The 19,894-nt window shown below is 44.3% G+C and overlaps 1 protein-coding gene across 1 annotated transcript; it reads left to right on the top strand.

Annotated features, from left to right (window-relative positions):
• The first annotated feature begins 1,847 nt into the window (after positions 1-1,847).
• On the top strand, positions 1,848-14,085 carry rgmd (RGM domain family, member D). Its single transcript, XM_079267677.1, has 5 exons — positions 1,848-1,947; positions 5,675-5,715; positions 7,264-7,412; positions 10,254-10,762; positions 12,478-14,085. Exons 2-5 carry the CDS (start codon positions 5,678-5,680, stop codon positions 13,168-13,170), a joined length of 1,389 nt encoding a protein of 462 aa, XP_079123803.1. The 5' UTR covers positions 1,848-1,947; positions 5,675-5,677; the 3' UTR covers positions 13,171-14,085.
• Positions 14,086-19,894: the final 5,809 nt, after the last annotated feature.

Here is a 19,894-nt window from a genome sequence, read left to right as displayed (position 1 = left end):
TGCGTCGGTGCTCGTGGCACGTGGCACGGCCTCAGCTCGATTTAACTCCCCGTTGAATGCCACTGTGACGCCAGGCAGACTTTGTGTGGCCGCATACCTCCACAGAAGAAGATATGGAAAAAATCTGTGGGCCAGTAAGTCTTGGAGATTACATGGCTCCTCTCCGGCCTCAACAATGCTTCAAATCCATCAGTGCCGTGTCACTCCGATTTGAGGCTTTTTGTCTTTAGAAAAATGGCGAATCGCCATACCACCCCGCCATCATCACTCAGAGCAGGGGCGTGTGTGCGTTACTGAGGAAGAGATGGTGTGTGTGTGTGTGTGTGTGTGTGTGTGTGTGTGTGTGTGTGTGTGTGTGTGTGTGTGTGTGTGTGTGTGTGTGTGTGTATGTAAAAGAGAGGGGAGGCATGAGAGAGGGGATTATAAGTAGAAATAGCAATGGATCAACTGAAACACAACATTGAGTTGATTTTTTAATTGCCTCTCGGCTGCAATGAATGTCCGATGCAGCTGTCTGCACGAACAGCTGCTTGCCTAAAAAGGACAGAACTCTGAGTGAGGGGAGAACAATGTGGGATGAATCATATTCAGCCTGAGGTATTTTACAATTTCGCAACTTTAAAAAGAAATACATGCAGGATTAAGAATCACTTTTATTGTAAATTCACAGCTGTTCCGAGACGCATTTCCCAGGGAGCCTGCAAAGATGCATTTTCGATGCTGTCTGGGCAAGACAGAAACAGTATGGTGTGTTACTGCTTAAAGTAAACTAAAACAGACAATGCTTTTTTTTTTCTTCTTTCAGCTTTGTTAATGTGGAACTCTAGCGTTTACAAGTTGCAATTTACAACAGTGGAAGAACCAGGGGGTCTGAACGATTTGATGGAGCAGTCTGTGTGGATTTCCTGCAGAATATTTGTCAGACTTGAATTAAGTACTGTTGTTTTGCTCTCTCTCTCTCTCGCTCTCTCGCTCAGCCCGAGGCCTTGTGGCTGACTACTCCACATCTATAAATCACCGGGAACGCATGCTTATATCCCTGAGCGAGTGCGCTGAGTCAGTCTGGCAAGGTTAATCACATTCACATCTCCTCGGCCCGTTTGCAGCCGCCAACTGATAACCAAACACCCATTACGGGGCATGATCCCTCTTGTTTGCAAATTCTGCTCATATCGCGCTTTAACAGTGACGCCACATGAAAGACGATGGATGTAAGGGACGCTGTGGATCCGTGGTGTTTTTTCAGCGATTGCTACCAAGCATAAACAGCATGTTTGGACAACAGAAAATGAAGCCAAAAACACACATAAATAATTACTTTAGAAGGCGAGACACCGATAACGTGAGGGTGGGGCTGGGGCGGCAGGGGATGAGGATCGACCACAATAACAGACAGAGGGCTCATTCATGTCGGACACATGCTCAGCTTACACTGGGGCCAATGGTCGGCTGCGCTTATATCCTTCAGTCTGTGTGTTTGATGGACTTTTAGAGAATACGGGCAGCTTTCCAAGTGTGACACATGGCTGCAAGCCTATGAATATCTGGGAATATAAGCAGCATAAGTGTAGTATAAATGTGGGTGTGTTTGCAACTGTGCATGTTTCTGAATATGCGTGCATGTGATTGTGCTTCAATCTTTTTTCCGTTGAGTTTTTTTTCTTTCCTTTCTCTCTTCTCAGAAGTGCCCTACCCAGATATGTGGGAATTAGGCCACATCGCTCACTACCATCCTACTCTAATCAAAGTGCCGATTCTTGAAACGGACAGCTGTTGTCATGTGCCTTGATTCCAATGGCTATCTGTCCCTGTAGCTGCCCGAGCCCTTAGTTGGCCAGCTGAAGTTGTAGAGGGAAGAAGGGTTAACGCCGTCCGCTCATTCAAACTCCAGTTAGAGCAGTGCTCCAATTCACAACACAGCATATACCACAAACACACTGATCCAAGGTAAGTCTCTTTTTTTTCTCCTCTCTGGATTTACTCACAACATCCTCGGATTCAGACACGTCTGAAGCTTTTTTTTGCGAAGATGAAATGATGTTGCTAGAAACACCGGCTTTGATTGTGACTTTTACTTTGGACAATGCACTAAATATGATTGTCTTAAGATCTGATACAATAATTCACTAACATACTGGAGTGTCAATGGTAGCGACTCATCAACACAAACGTAGCAGCTGATGGGTTGTTTTAATCTATAGAGTGTGACATGCATGATCCCGTACAAGCATATACCGGTAAGGACCGGCTTTTTCTTTAAACCTAAATGTGAGAAACATCTGCTGGAAAGCTAAAGGGGAGAAAACAAACATCCATATCAATGTCCCAGAACTTCATGTGGACTTTTCTCCACCTCACAGATCTGTGCTCAGTACATTGCAGTGACTCATTTAAACTCGATTGGTAGAAGTGGACACCATTGCCATGCTCCTCCATGTTTCAGTGCTCTAAATCAGCCCAAGCAGCAGGTGACATTCTCCGAACGCCTCCTTGGAGAAACTTTGGTAGATCAGAATGGCTAAATGTATACACTCCTGAGTTATTGTCTGTTCGTCTATTCCTGGTTCAGGGCAGTGGTCTGGGTGGGCCAGGACAGAAACAATACCAACTGTTGCAGACTAAGCGAAGGACGGGCTCTATCACCATTAAGCCTCGAGCCGGCAGGTGTAAAGGGCAAACGGTTGAGAGCACACGGCGGAAAAACCTGAACCAGCTTTTACAACTCCACGTATCGGGCTAAAGATTTGAGAAGGGATTTTAAAAATCCAAACTATACATTATTACCATGAATCCTTGCATGTCATAAAGGTCTGTTCAAGTCTATTGAAATGAATGAGAGAAAAAACGTAAACCGCCAAACTAGTGCAGGATTCTTTGGGTTGTTGATAGAAACAAAACGTCTCACTTTGAATTTTAGCATTTTCATTAGCATTTGGCTAGCAGTCTTTTAAGGAGATTTTTAGATTCAAAAACCAAAATACAATCTAAAATAGAAGAAAGTATATGTTCAAACATTCTTTTGGACCTAGGCACAAATTGAAAGTTAAAAAAAAAATTGTTAAGATGAAATTATTGAGTGTTAATTCTTCAGCTGGAGGGCGCGGATTCGAGGTATGACGAACATTTGGGTTTTCTAGGAGCAAAGAGAGTTGTCGTAGGTCATTACAAAGCAATTTGTTGCCCGTTTCTAACCACATGGCTCAGGTGACTAGAAGCGTGGGAGTCGTCATAAAGACGAGTTCAAACAAAGTTATTCGTCTATTCCTGGTTCAGTGGTCTGGGTGGGCCAGGACAGACACAATACCAACTGTTGCAGACTCTTAGACTCTCTACGAGTTCAAACAAAGTTATGCATTGAAGTAAGCTTCACAGGCGGCTCAGTGAAGCCATATGTTGAACTGTTTTTGCTAATTGATTTATTAGTTTGAAAAACAAATAAGCCAGGTTAAAAAAATAAATAAATAAAAAACATATTGGAGAATTCAAGATTGGGGAGAGATTTAACTCTCAAAACACACACTCACAAACACATATGCAGGGTTTGGGTCAGAGGTCAAACGGCCCTGAACTCTCTCCCTTTAGGCTGAGGACATCAGAGGCCCCCTTGTGTGCTGCTCTCCATTTATTTTACCCATCATCCCTCATCAGGCCGGGACGACCCCGCGACCCCGCAGCTAGGGTTACCTGTCAGTTGACTGTCTATTCACGAGCACGGGGCCTGACGCTGCATCAACATTTGTTCCGAGGGAAACGAGGGAGTAAGAAGAGGCGTTTGGTGCAGTGTGGCGATGACCAAAGCAACAAACAGAAAACTCAGATCGAGTTAGAAAGAGAGAAAAACTAATTTATATTAAAATGAATTCACGAAAATCTATCCTCCTTTTGTTTCCATACTCAGAAGTAAAGATTTCAGGCAGTGCAGGGCCCCCGACTAGCAGACTCTCTACTCTTATGACATGCAAGTGTGATAATTCCTGTTTACTTGGAGACAAAGATCCAAAGGATCTCAGCAAACAGATGCCTGCATGGATACCTATTGAGGGGTACCTACAAAAACACACCAAAGGCCCCCCTGTGTGTGCTGTCAGCTATCAATCAGGGTGCCGTAAGTGGGATCCTTGAGTTGAGATGCTATCAGCGCTGCCCCGTATACACTCACACCACAGTTTCCCTTATCTCCGCTGAGATAACAGATCCCCTTCTAACAGCGAGAGGCCTGAACCAGACATACTTGCTTTCTGCATCTCTCTCCATCTCACTCTCTGTCTCAGCTGTGCTACAGGCCACTTCATTTCAGACAGGAGCCCTCAGAAGAAAAAAAAAAAAGTCAATTTGCTCTGGTTCCTGTTCAAAACTCAATAAGCTCGTCTCTTATATTGCAACCGTGTGGTGCTTGCGGAGGCTGCAGAGGGCGCGTGCTACTTCTGATCCCAATCTCTGATGTTATCGGGCCCCAGAAGAAACATGATACATGTCTCGGTTGACGAATCTAGATGGGCATGAAATTGAACAAAAATCTGAAGCGTGACACATCAACAATTTCCTGAAACTGTACTTTTTCTTAGTGTTTTGTAAACATTGCAGTTCCAGAAAAACTGAATTGTTTAAGGTTTACAGCTCCTGTTTTTGGCAAAGAGAACAGAGGAGGCAGGTTTTTGCAACGAAGCAGCTCTGTATTTACATGCTATAGAAACGTGAATATACACGTGTGTAAAATCCCATTACCGGTCGGTTTTCATGGAGTACTGTGTGCGGACCACGTTGCGGTGTAGATATGCGAGGTCACTGCAGTTGTTTTTTCCCCTCGCTTCGAGGACAGCGAGCCGAGGAGATGATCCCGGACGGGCACCGTTTTTCGGGCTTTCACCAGACCACAGCACGTAGGGCCTAATAACAAAAACAAGCATCCCGGTGTGGAGCTGGTCCCACAGTGTGAGGACCGTAATGAGGAACATGTGGAGCTGCCCAGACACACAGTCAGAGGAAACCCAATCCCTCACCCGCCCCCCCTTTTTTTTTTCTTCTCCCCCCTTCCTTCTCCCTTCTTTCTTTCTCAGTCTCCTTCACCTCACTCTCTACATTTTCTGTCGCTAAGTTTTAATCACTACATTTAGGTCTTAATGTTGGTGCAAAACTTTAAACACTTTCTCTCCACAGTCCATGTAGAAATTATCTCTTTTTTCCCTCTATTGTACCAGAACAAGCGATCAATTGTCAGCAGGAGAAATATACGGGCCTTGCTTTTACTCGATATACACCCTTGTAGCGGAGCCGCTCTCTCCCTCTCTCTGACTTGTTTTAGAGTTGGTAGCATATACAAACTGCTGGGTCATGCAATGCAAGACGCTCAGAAGGAAACATGGGAAGAAAGAGGTCTTTCTCCACCCGTCAAGCCTGACAGGCGGTCTGGGAGCTCCTTTCATGTGCTGAATTCATCCTTAGTGTCCACCTGGATCAATTAACTGTTTGCTTCAGTGCTCATCAGTCCCGCAGTGTGGATCCTGAGCTCATTTAGTAGACAGCGGCTTATTGAGCGAAGCTCTGGCTTTGATTTTGTTGTCTTTTAGCTTTGTGGAACACACATCAGGGCATGCAGATGTATTATTTCTGTCTGGGCATTTTCTCATCCTCAGCTGAGACAAATTGAAAGTAAACACTGTGCGTTCTTCTGCAGGAGATGTCACCTCTCGCTCCCGAGGAGAAACGGTCTAACAGGTGAGACGCTTTTTTATTTGCTGCACAGCGCATGCACACCATCAACATATCTGCCGCCGACGCTGCGTCATTGCCCACGTGTCAAAGTTGTCACAGGGAATACAAAGTGTAACCTGCTTGATGGGATTTAAAATGTGACCATAAAGTGCAGCCACACAGCAGATGAACCAAGCAAGCCTCCAAAATTATACACAATTGTGTGGCCGGAGGAGCCTGCATGTGTATAGAAAAACCAGTGATCCAATAACTGTCTGGGTTCACTTCTCTCTCATAAAGTCAGGAGGGAGGCGCAGAGGGAGACCCACAGCTACAAGCCAAATGTTCCAGCTGCACCAAAACAAAGCTTTAACGTTTCATTCCAGTTCTAGAAAATACGCAAACTGTGACTGTTGATTTTCTTTATCCAGTATCTGGGTCGGTGCATTACATCTCTTTATTTGCATGGCACATAAAACCACAGAGTGTGTCTCAGGGAAGTTTAAAAAAAAGAGAAAAAGGAGCCGGTCAGTGTGTGTGTGCGCCTTGCAGATGGTCCGGCCTCACAGCAGCTGTGCAAATGAAAGACAGAGTGCCGTTGAAGGAGGTGAGAGAGACGGAAAGTTGGCCACAAAAAGGAAAAAAAAGAGTAAAATGCAAGTTGCTAACTGAAAATGTAATGGAAAAATGAAATGCTCACTGAGATTTTTTTGCTGAGAGAAAATAATTGAGTATTTTCTCTGATGTGACAAAAACACACAATGCCCCATGAGTAACAGGTTTAAACCCCACTAACCAAACAAAATGACAAAAGAAGGGATTTATTGACCTTAAATATCACATCTAATCAGTGTAATGGAGGAAATCATATAATAGTATATACCACTATACTTCTCCTTAGCCTAAATCATTACTTTATAGTTAGTTCATCACAGTTATCAGGTTCTAGATTCAAAATAGACGAAGCAAGGTAAAATATGCTAGTTTGCACACACAATTGTCAATCAAACTCTATTATTGAAACACTGAATGTGGAGTGAGAAAACAGGTGGGAGAATCCTGCTTAATGCCGAAAACACACTCACATTTGTCCCCTGGAGGAGGAGGGGGGGGGGGGGGGGGGTCAGAGGGGACAGTTGTCCCTCAGTGCTTTGTAGTGCAAACATTTCTACCAGTCTGTTTCAGCTCTCCATAAAAGCAGCTTTATAACTTGTCCCATCTGATCGTGCAGAGTAACTCCAAGTTGTAACTCCAACCTTAGCATTGTGCATGTCCAGGTAATAAAAGATTGTTATACGATTATAAACCACAGCACCTTGTGATTCTTCAACTATAAATCAGGGCAATTATAACTTCACACCGCCCCCCTCTCCTTAATCCCAATAATTGCCACTACATGTAAATATCGAGCGGTTAGTGAATAATTAGTATTTCATTGGCCAGCAATCACCTCTGGGGCCCCCGCCGTTTAGACCCCTCCCTCGTAAGAGCCAGCCCTGAAGACAGGGGCCCCCTTTTTGAATGACAGCGCTTTGGGAAGGAAGACGAATTTTTGTCTGATTTTCCCCGCAGCCGCAGCGTCGATGAGAAGCAGTCGAGGAACTCCATTCTAACTGAATGGATTGGTATGGGGAGAAGCGGACCACAGATCACGGCTAAGCGGCAGCTTTTGGACTGTGTAACGTTGACGATGGTTTTACTTTCTCTGCTGTTTCGACCAGGTAAGTGGTGCCTTTTTTTTTCTTTTTTCCAATCCGTGCTTCTCCACTCCTCTCCGGCACGCGAAGCTGTGTGTCCCCGCTCTCCTCCGCAATGGAGGTGGGAAAAAAAGTTTTCCCTGTTTAGCGGTGTGGCTGAACTCAAACTCTTTTAACGGCTCTGACATTGAACACATCGTAACTTAAGTTGTGCGTGTTTGTCCGGTGTTTAAAGATGGTTGTTTTGAAAAGTATCCCGTACAAAGTAATACCGTCCTGTTGGATCTCAGCCTCCAGACAACACCACCTCAGCAGCACGAGTTAACCCACTTAACGGACTATTTTTTAACATATTTCCAACCAGTCTCGCTTAAAACAACAAACTCAAACTCCAAAACACGTTGTCACCAACCGCTTAACGGTTAATACCTTTGACAAAAACACAAGTGTCGCTGTTGCCATTGTTTTTTTTATCAAGTCGTGTGAAGTTACGGGTTAGCTCTACGTTAGCATAGCTCGCTAGCAAACCGGGGTCCAGCAACCCGCAGTCTAAACGAGAAGGGAAACTACGGAGCGTGTTGTTTTTTAACCGGAAAATGCCGTTAATCGGACAACTAACGGTCACGTTTACTGTTAAAGTCCTGAGTGCAACTTAAACGCTTAGTTTAGACTATTTTAGTTGTTGGTGAACCCGAGGGAACCATGTTTTTCATGCTTCCCTTATTAACTTTGTTAGCTACCAAGCATGGGGGTCCAACTTTTTGGCCTCGGAACGTGTCGCTCCTCTGTCCCCGTTAGAGATCACAAACCACTACGGTTTTGTCTGGATTATGAAGCTGGTTTATTTCATGTTTCAGTTCGTAATTTGGCGTTTATGACACACATGAGACGCATATTTGATTTTCGCAAAGGAGGTGCGTTTTGTTTTCAACTGTCGGCGATGTTAGATAAAGTTGAACAAATCGGTAAAACTATTCTTTGGCCAGTGATGTCTGAATACTATATATTTTTTGTTGAAATGAGAAAGTCAACAGACAATCACTTTCAATGTAGATATTCATAACGTTCTAATTATTACTATTATTTTGATATGTAAATGTTAATCTTTCAAGATCACATGAAAGATGTCAGACGTTTAACATCTTCAAATGATTGATTTTGACCTAATGTTCTTTATTCAGACATGCAAACTGCAAATCTTGTCTTCATATACATATTAAATACTGACAAAACAAAACAAAGATACACAATAATGAATAATTGTGCAGCATCACATCTAAAGACCCCTGGAGGCCCCATAGGTTCAACTTTATGGTGCAAAACATAGTTGGTCAGACTTTGGGTAGAGTAATGTAGGTCCTTTTAAATAGGTAATATTCATTAAAAGTTAGATTATCAACATGGTGTCAAAGTGTAGTCACGATGGTATATAGGTGATTAAAAATAGTATTTAATACCATCAAGTATTTTCAGCCTTTATTGTGTAACTATGAGCTGGCTCTGGGTCCATTCAGGCACTCTGTGGCTATGTTGGTGAAAATGTTGATTCTCGTTCGTGTGAAATAAAGACGACGTTAAAGCCATTAGAAAACACCTTTCTAATGGCCGTCCTTTATCTCCAGGGTTTCCTTAAATCGGCTAATCTCCACTGATACAAATGCTGTGTGCTTCCCCTCATGGTCCTCACACTTGTTGGTAGTCTACTAAGTGCCGGAGCATAAAGACCCTTTGGGGAGATGCCCGCTTGTTGATGGCCGTGCAGGCAGTGATTGTCCAAAAGTGTCAATCACAGCAGACTTAAGGGTGACCTCGCAGCGAGGCGGGGGGGAGGCCTGTTGGAATTCAGAGGAGGGATGCAGGATGCCTCCCAACTTGACCTCTCACACTCCATCGCAGTTTTATTTTTTTATATCAGAGCTCGTGTTGAAGTGCAGCGGCTGTGAGATGCATTAATCATCCGTCCTGCCCCCCCCCCCCCTCTTCAGTGAATCAGACGTATGAGAAAAGGAAGAAACTGCAGAAATATTCATGTGCACTGGTGTGAAATCACAGCGCTTATCTTGTTGTCTTTGTCCACGCTGTTGGGAGATTAGATGGAGGCTCGGAGTAAACAGAAGATTATTCTGTTGCAATAGAGGAGCGGTCTGTTGCAACGGATCCCTGTTTTTGCAGCAAAAGTGGTGTATTGTGATGTGGATGCTGCTGAAATGGAAAATATATCAACAAAACAGCACAAGTTATTATATCCCAATCAGCATACGAGACATCCCTCCCAAACGTAACACTACAGTGAAATGAGTGTGATTAACATCCACACTCTTCCTACAGACATAGCTGCTGTTTTGCTTTTGTTTTCCTTGATAATAAATATCCCACATGTGAGTCGTAACTTAACAAGAAGCCCAGAATTTAGGCTCCCAAATATCACATGCTGTGCTTTACAGCCCCCATCATTGTCCCTCTAGCATCCAGTTTGGGCCCAGAGTTGCTGAACAAGTGTGACTTTTTGAGATGTTCCTCTTGAGGAAGTTAGCTGCCCCCGTGTGCCCGGACCCCGCCGTGCAGCTTAATGGACTTCAATTGCTCGGTGTGGGATCATGGCCTCGTGAGCTCACACATTTTTGGTTTTAATGGCTCTCCTGATTGAGCTAAACTCGATAGTGGAAACGTTTGGACTGTGCTGAGGCAATGAATCCGTATTCGTCAGATGTATTTCTTTGTCCAGATTAGTAGATCTAGTTAGCAGTATCAGTCAGAGAGGGAGGTTACTTATGAAAATGGGTGGAGAAGCAAACCTTTTCACGGTTGTTGTGATGAATTAATGACATATTGATGCTCATTTGTGTTTTTTGTTTTGTTTTCCAGCTCACTGCCAGCAGTGTCGAATCCAGCGCTGCAACGCGGATTACGTGTCCTCCACCTCGCCCTCTAGTGGTCTGCAGGATGACGTGGTTCTAGATGTGGACTACTGCATTGCCTTGCGGGCCTACGCTCAGTGCACCCGGCGGCAGGCGCGCAGCTGCAGGGGTGACCTGGTCTACCACTCGGCCGTCTTCCGTATTAAGGAGCTATTCAATCAGCACAACTGCTCCAGCGACGGGCCCACCTCCTCCGCCAAGGTCCCCAGTACGTCTCGCCCGGCCGTGTCGGAGCTGTGCGACTACGAGAACCGGGTCCTCATGTCGGGCTCAGCCGGGCAGAAGAAATACGCCCACTGTGGATTATTCGGAGACCCGCACCTACGGACTTTCCGCGACGAGTTTCAGACCTGCAAGGTGGAAGGGGCGTGGCCTCTGATTGACAACCGCTTCCTGTCGGTGCAGGTGACCAACGTGCCCGTTGTGCTTGGCTCCAGCGCCACCGCGACCAGCAAGGTAAGGATGGCTGTAGAGCAGAGCTGCTACGTTACGAAGCCGCACTTAGTTTGATCACCGATTAATCATTTGTGTCTTTTTTTTCCAAGCAAAAATGCCAAATAATCCCTTGGATCACATTCTAATATTGATATGAGACGGTAAAGAATAAATGTTGAGCCTTCCAACAAGCAAAGTTAAGATCGTGGGCTTTACGAAATGTTTAAACTATCGTAACTAAGTTGCAGCCGGAGTTTAAAATTCCAAAACTTAAAAGGTTTTGCAAAAATAAAATCAGAGCCTTTGAGGGCGAGTAGTTCTTTTCTCGCGACAATCGTCCACGACAATATTAGAAACGCTGATTGTAGTAAGATTATAGCAGGCTGTTTCTTGTGAGTGCTTGCTAGCTAGCTCGAGTGTTGCCATAAAGCATCAGCATGTGAAGTTAATAGTCATTCCACGGTGCCTCTCGAGCTTCCAGCATTCCTCTTGTCTTGAAGCTCCTTCAGATCTCTGAGGGGAAAGCGAGAGGAGGGGAGTCGTCAGCGGTGTTGAATCACAGACATGCTTGAGCGCTCTACCTTTTAACACATGGGTGGTCATATGGTAGTGATCAACGCTCACTCAAACGTTTTCCTCCACCGCCACGATCAGGAATGTTTTTTCACCCCTCTGGTCAAATAATTAACTGTGTGCCTTTTTGTGTAAATATGGAATAATGTGGAAAAATAAAGGAATAATTGGACAGCAGCGCGGGCTTTTGAGTCGGTTAATGAAATAGGTTGGGGTTGTCATGCTTTTAAATTGTTGAAACCTTCATCATGTCTTTGTTACTTAGTCACATTTGTATAGAAGACTCAGCACGCACAGATAATGTCCATTAAAAGAGGTTTAGAGAGCTGCTTTTATTAGAATCATAGGCTTAAATAGTCCGACTCCCACGTTAACTCCACAGTAAACAAATATTGCACTAGGGATTTCAGAATGAACTCATCAAAGGCATTTTAAAGTGTATTTTGGGTTCGCAGCCTAATGCAAACCTGTTGTCGGCTAAGTCTGTGCCGGCACCCGCATGCCCCCATCATGATTTCGGAGTTGTTTGCAGCTGCCAGACTTGAGACAGGAAATCATCCATCAAATACTGTATCCCCGCAAGTGTAACCGTAACCACAGCCACCGCTTTGTCAAGATACTTTGACGAAACACAGGTTAGGCCCCAATTTTTCAAAGCTCAGCCGGAATACAAATCGCAGTCAGTCACTCTGCCAGTGTTGGAAGATGCATGGAGATTTGAGGCTGTTATGAAAACGTGTTGTTTGAGCCAACATTCAGGGAGGACTAGTGGAGTTATTGCCTTTTAGTTTTAGTGTCAGTATTTCTTTTTCCAGGTAAGAAAGGAAATGGCGAGGACCACACAATGACTGAGGTTTATTTGAGCAGTTTCTCTTTGTGGGTGGTAACAATCCAGTGGACCACTGACAGCAATCACTGCCACTCTGTAAAAAGGCCAGTGTGGGCCATCATCACCTTCCACAGCAGTCAAGATGTTTGGTTTCCTGCTGCCACCGTGTGGCTTTGAGTGGTACTGCTCTTATTCCAGACTAATTAGGGCATACTTTTATAATGCTCGTCATTACATTTAAGCAAAGAAGATTATTTATATTTAAGGAACAATAGTCAAACTACAACACGAAATAAAAAGGATAGTGCTGATCTTTTCTTTCTTGTCTTTTCAGATCACTGTGATCTTCAAGTCCTTCCGCGGCTGCACGGATCAGAAGGTGTACCAGGCCACCACAGATGATCTGCCGATGGCCTTCCAGGACGGGACTCGCAGCGGCGGCGAGAGCCTGACCATCGCGGAGCGCGGCGGCTCCGGAGTGGGCCGCCAGGTGAAGATACAGGCCCGTTACATCGGCACGTCCATCATCGTCCGGCGCGTGGGCAGCTACCTGACCTTCGCCATCCGCATGCCAGAGGACACCCTGGACTTTTCGGAGGACAACGGCGGTCTGCAGCTGTGCCTGCACGGCTGCCCACGCAACGAGCTCATCAAGGAGCACACGCTGGGCCGCCAGAGCCAGGAGCCCCGCCTGCAGGGCACCAACACGGAGCTGGGTCCTCTGCGGCCTCCTCACCAGGTCTACACGGTGGAGCGGGCCACGGCCAAGTGTAGGGAGACTCTGCAGGTGGAGGACGTGTACTTTCAGTCCTGCGTGTTTGACTTGCTGACCACGGGGGACCCCGAGTTCTCCATGGCGGCCTTCGGCGCTCTGGAGGATTTAAAGGCGCTGCCGCCGAGCAAACTGAGGCAGAACTCCCCGAGGTCTCCTCGTCTTTACAACCGAGCAGCGTCGCACACGGCGGCTGCAGCAGCAGCCAACGGCTCCCTGCTCTCACTCCTGCTCCTCAGTCTGCTGCTTTTGTAAAAAAAAATATATATAAATGATTAAAACGAAACAAAAGAGAAACCTGGAGACAAACAGAACGTGGAAGCATTACCAGCTTGAGGAAAGAGTGAGTAGAGTTCAGACATATATATGTAATTTAGTTGTTTTTTTTGGGGGGGGGGGGGGGGTTTGGGCAATTTGTGAACATTGTGGTCTTTTTCTGTTTTTGTCATTTGAAGGATTTCACACTCATTAAATATGTTGGTTTTTTTCCCACTTCACATTTCCCGTGGGATCCATGAGTGACATCATCAGTTGAAAGGCATGAACTGGTGAGGTTTGGGGTCCAGCTCATCATGTTTACACATGCTCACTGTTAATCGGTTCACGGCAGCTAAACGGCATTGAGTTGTTTTGGGTTTTTTTGTAAATAGAAGAGTCGTCATCGTGCACAACCTTCAAACACTCCACTGCGCATGAAGCTGCACATGTAACTCCGTACTGTTTGTAAGCAGCGTGGCTCCTAGATCCTGTATAATCCAGTATTATCAATAGCACGCAACGGTTTTAACAGAAAGGTGTGTCATTTCTTTGTCTATTTCAACGGTTCATTTCAGAAACCTGGTACGATAAATACACAGGATCCAACAACTGTATGTAAAAACTACCTATCCATAACATATGGTGTGTCAGTGTGATATTCAACAGTCCTCTGCTGTGAAACACTCCCCCTTCAAGCTGTTTGGCTTCCAGTTTTAAAAAAGGTTTAAAAAAAACACAAATCTTTATATAATAATATATTAAGAGTGTATATATGTGTTTTATATAGTGTACATTTTCCTGTGTATAGCTGATTTAACTGTAATGTGTTTTACATTTGTTGTGTTTTTAGTAGGTTATTTTGAGACATTGTAACTAATATGCGTTTTCTGTATTAAAGTGTTGGACACTGCGGACTAAGGTTTGTTTCTTCTTCTTCTTTTTGATCACTCTTGTACCTGGTTATGAACCTTTTAAATCAAAACACATTTAATGTTCCTGGTTCAAGACGCAACACATAAGATGACACGCAAAACACAAAACGCTGTCCAGAACTCACAGTGGCAGCGTTTCCTAACTATGCGTGTAATACCTCCCGTGTCCTGGTGGGGTCCTCAGCCCATAAGGCCTGACAGCTTGTAGTTCACAGACAGCTTTGACAAGCTGGCTGTGTAGCTGTAGGGATCCACAGTATGTTCTCAGTCCCCTGTGTAAATGTTACCTCCGAGTGCTGAGCTGGCTGCTGGCTTTGCTTTTGTCTGCCAGAGCGCTGCATGGCTCCAAATAGGATTTAGTCTGTGGTTTAACACCAGGTTAGAGTCAACACACGCACGCGGCTGATATTTGCACTAAACGTGAACAATGAGTGCTGTGATTGGGAAAGAGGGATGTGATCGTTTTTTTTTTTTTACCATCGCCATCAAAAATGCAATTAAGAAAGCTCCGGCACACTCCTTATGAAGACATTACGAATGAATGCGCTATAATTAGCAAATGTGGTTTTAATTCATATCTTGAATTAAGTTTAAAGTGTCTTGGTCCTTTTACAACTCTCGAGCGGCAGAATGTTTCGTCACACTTGCAATCATACTTTATCTCTCCATGTCTTCAAATTCAGACGACGACAGCTGGCCAATGAAACATGCCACCATTTCTACCTATTACATCCTAAATCTGTCTTCTTTGTGTGACATCACCTCATCGTCCCATCCTTAATATTAGTGGTAAGAACCTGTGTCGTATCTCGTCTTGGGGAGGCAGACAGCGGTGGAAAGTAACCAAGTACATGTACTTAATGAGAGTTCCCATTTTATGCAACTTTCTACTTTCACTCCATTATATTTCAGTGGCAAATATACTTTTTACTCTACACGTATTTTTCGGGAGAGGTGGAAAGCATACTCGAACGTTGTACTAAAAGTACTTTTACATTAAATACATGTTACTCAAGCAATAGTATTTGTGTAAAAATGTACTTAAGCAAAAAGTAGGTCAGTTAAAAATGTACTCTGAGTAAATGTTACTGCCAGCCTTAATGCCTCTGATTATGAAATCCTCTTGGGCTTATTCAACAGAGGTTTTAGTACTACAGGCCACCAATCTCAGCTGTGGAGACATTGGTGTAGTACTCTCTCTGTAGGACACTGATTTACGTTATTCCTAAAACCATGAGGTTTTATTGTGCTTTTGGATAACGTCTTGAAATACTGTTAAATCAAAGAGTAATATGCAAATGAAATGTCCAGTGGAACAACACCAGCAGCAACAAGACACCTTCTATCCAAACCCACAAATGGACACTCTGCTGTCTGTGCTTACAACAGATTATCAATTATATTTACAACCGCCTTCCTCGTGGAGCCTCACAACAGGTGACCAGAAAAGAGACGGCACGCGCACAATTAAACAAACATGATCAAGTATTCAAAAAACAGCACCAAAGCAGAAAACGTGTGAACAATATAAACTCCACAGCGTCCATTGACAAAAAAAACATATTACATCGAAGGATGAGACAGCTCAAATTTCTACACACACGCGCGTGGCACGAACACTTCGTTGCTAGGCAACGCCGCTGCTGCAAAGAAGCGTTCCGTTGACGTTCTTTCTCATCTGGAGAGTTCACGCTAGTTCAGCTGCGCGTGTCGTGGTACTCACCTGTACGAGCGGCACCGCGAAGTCCTCCTCCACAAACTGATCCGGGTTCACCTTCTCTCTACTCGCTCGTCCCTCAGCCATGATATGAACGGTACACACCGGGCTGTGTGTCACAGTATAACCGGTCCACTCGACCGTCTCGGACCCAGTATAACCAGTCCTGCACGAGCATCGTGGGCGCGACAGTTCACGTGCCCTGCCAGGTGACGCCATTACTGATGCAACTTTTATTTTTTATTGATGCCGATTTAAAATAATGCTAGGTTAATTTAGTTTGGACAGTGCTTGAGGTGGAAGCGGCACGTGAGCCACAGCGTGAACATTTAAAACGCGTTATTTCCGGGGTGTCTCCTCTCGCGAGCTCCGCCCTCCTGCGGCAGCAGACACACCTGCAGCTTCTTGATTGATCACTTTTCATCTGACGCTTCTGTTCCATTCCCACACTGTTTATCAGGACTTTTTCATGTGACTTTTTTTTTTTATGTGTGCGACTTAAAATGTAGCGAAGTACAATACTTGTGATAAATAGCCAAGCAAAAGTAAAATTAGCATTTTTTTAAGTATACGAAAATGACTGTTACAGTAACGAGTAAATGTAATGTAATGCACCCCTGCATTACATTATTTTTCATAATTTTATCAAATTCAAAACAATTTTTAAAAGTCCAATCAGTGGTTTCCAAACTTTGTAAACCCTTTCAAAAAAATAAAAGTGTCAGTGTCTTGTTGATGGGGATCCTGTCATGTTGAAGACCCGCAGAGGTCAAATTATATTATACAACGTCCTTTTCCTCCTTTCCTCTCCCATTAATCATCTTAGAGGCGTCACATTTATCTTGCGAGCTGTATATAAAGGGGATTAAAACTAGTTCCACATCAAGCAGCTCCAGCAGTAAAATGCAGTTTACACCTTGTTGCATCAGCTAACGATCTAATAATGTCATATAAATAAAGCAGTCACAAAACTTTTGCTGACAACAATTATGTACTTTTACTTCCATCGGTATTTGAATGCAGGGCTTTTACATATAATGGAGTATTTTTAGTAAATAAACCACCACCTCGCCATCTTTTATCTAAATACATAACTCTAAATGTTCTCCACTGAGCTGATGGCAACAAGTAAACTGTGTCTGTGTGTCCTTCCATGTTCTTAATAATTTAAAAGCAAAGCTAAAAATCTTCGCGCCTGGTCCCGATCTGTTGAGATGCAGCCATCTGACAGCAGCCTTATAAAACAGCGCCCTCAGTCTGTTGAAAGAAGGTGAGATTCTTGACTTCTCAACATGCAAACTCCTCTTCTTTTTTTCATTAGAAGACTGGAAACGATGAACATGTAAAGTCTAATCTAGCAGCACGGAGGATGTATACACAGGTTTGCAGGAAACTGCTCATGCCTGCGTAGATTTCTTGTCCGGCCACTTTGAGCCATATACTATCTTGACTTTCCCCTGTAAACAAGGACAATTACCAAACTAATGAGTTGAGGAAAAAAAGAAAAAACTGCATGAGTGATTGATACTCCCAATGGGGAAATTAATTTGATATTAATAGAGCACTTGGCAAGATAAATATATAGTGGTGTGTGAGTCCTCTCCTTGATTGATAATGGATAGATTGATGGCTGTCTTAATGCAAGATGTTCCTTAGACTTTAATGAGGTGGCCTTGATGATGATGAGCGTTCGGCGCAATATGGCGCTTCAAATTCAACGTTGATATTTAAAGTTGCAATCTTGAAAGTGTTCATTTCAATAAATGTCTGTTAAGTCACCATCAATCGCTGAAGCAGGTAACACAATGAAAGTATTGCAATATTTATATATTTGCAGTATTACGAACTGGGTGTCTGGGGCGACGTTCATGTAAATAAATGCTGTATCGCAGTTTTTTTCCATTGAATACCAAAAAAAATGGAACTCTGCACACAAATCTGAAAAATAGCATGCCAGTTTGGAAATTTCAGACCACGCCCAATACTCCAGACTGCTAAACTTTAAGCACAAGTCCTTTATTTTCACTGAAATATGAATTATATATCAACCAGGACTGAAATATGAAGGAGTGCCACTTTAAGGTGCCACACCTGCAGTTAGAGAGGGAGGCCTCAGATATTACACAATAACAGATCATGCAGCGAATGAGTGATGAAAAGCATCTTTTGAAGAAACAACAAAACACGTTGCATTTTATCAGTTTGGACTCGATTTATTGATGCTGTGTGATGTTGGTCAGCCATAGCAACCTCATTCAGCTGCTCTTGTGAGATTGCGTTTGCCTTCAGTTTCATACGTCCCTCCTCAAATGATCACCTTACATCATTCCTGCAGCTCCTGATGAATCGTAAGCCCCCCCCCCCCCCCCCTCTTGCTGAAGCATTTTGCTTAATTATGCACTCAGAGTTTGATTGTTGCGCTGAGTAGAAGACGTTCAACATACACACACATTACACCCGGTTACATGGGTCACTGCCGAGTGAGAAGTTACTAATTTCTCAGTGTGTGTGTGTGTGTGTGTGTGTGTGTGTGTGTGTGTGTGTTTGTGGTTTTCAGGCTGCTGTAGTCGCAGCGATTATACAGCTATCTCATACCGCAGGCTCTCTACCTGACCAACTCAATCTCTCTGTGTCTCCTCAATAATCAGAGTGACAGCGAGCAACGAGACATATCTCACCCACTGGCTCACTCCAGAATGGGTATTGACCTACATATCAAATCATACGCTCCTGGCTTGTGTGATAGAGATTGCGTCTTCATATGTATTCCCTCTTAAAAAGGTAAAATATCAACGTCCCTGCATCTCCTACATGCTACAGGACCTCCTCCCACTTCGGCAGTGTTTCCCCCGCTACTGTAACAGTAGAGAACAGCTGAGAGCACCTGGTTGTCTGCATGTGTATTCATATTAATGAGCCTGTGTCACCAAACTTTTAACAAATGGCCCCCCAGCACCCTGACGCCCCGAAAAACCCAGCTCGGAAATGAAGCATCTGCATCATAAATCTTGGAAAGTTACAATAATTTGCAATTCACTCCCTCATCAAAGGCAATATTACCCTAATTTATTATCTCCCCGCACGAGGGGCGCGCAAAGGCCGCGCAGATAAGAGTTTATCAGGAGGGGGATTGATTTTCATTAACCGATTGTAATAAAGATGAACTGCCTGCCGTGCACACTGACCAAGAGCCACACTTTATTGTAATTGGGACAATTTATTTCATGAGCCAGTGGCTCTACTTTTTTCCCTTTTGTCCCTCCCACTCTTTTTCCCCCCATATCTGTCGCCGCTATTCAAAATGTGAACGTCTCAGCTGCACTGCTCTTGATGCTGCTGTGACTTGTGATGTAAGGAGATGATGATTACAAAGAGCGCGTGGTGAGGCAAGTCAACAGATGTTCTTCTGTCACCAAAGCAACGCTGTAGTTTGTGACGCACACTTGACTGATACTCGACGGCTTCCTTATTTCAATTTGCTGCCTCCCGCTTGTCAGAATGATAATGCTATTTGTTCCCCTGTCTTTTCTGTCTGATGTTCATGTGCCGTGGTTTTCTTTGTTGCATTCTGCTCCCATCACATATGTCCTGACACATATTTGAGTGGGTGTCTCCCTGCGGCAGAGCAGCATCAGGTGACCTGCTAACTGGTAAAGCCTTCAGTCTCCTCAAAGACAGATTATCCAAATCAGCCTCCACCGCTGGGTTTCCATACGAGTATGACATTAATACATTTCCTCTCCTGAAGCTCCAGCGTCTCGTGATGAATACCAAAGTAGACTCCTGGTGTGAGCAGCGGCAGAAACTGACTGGTGTGAAAAATCAAATGTTTACGAAGCTGTGGCTGTGCAACGACAACCCCGTCGGTCCTCTAAAGGGCACCAACACCATCGCCACTGTTTCATCACTTCACACCGACGGGGCGTCAGCAGCAGACTCCGACAGAGGTTGCAACATCTGCACTCGCACAACTTTCAAGGTCCTTGAGAGTAAATCTCCTCGTGCAACAACTCCCCCTCTCTTTGCACTGCGGTTCAGCACGCGCACGTCACAGAACTGTGAGAAACAAAAT

The sequence above is a fragment of the Melanostigma gelatinosum genome (genome assembly GCF_949748355.1).
Source record: "Melanostigma gelatinosum genome assembly, chromosome: 4".
In the NCBI taxonomy this organism is placed as follows: domain Eukaryota; kingdom Metazoa; phylum Chordata; class Actinopteri; order Perciformes; family Zoarcidae; genus Melanostigma; species Melanostigma gelatinosum.
This window is presented reverse-complemented; position numbering and strand designations above follow the sequence as displayed.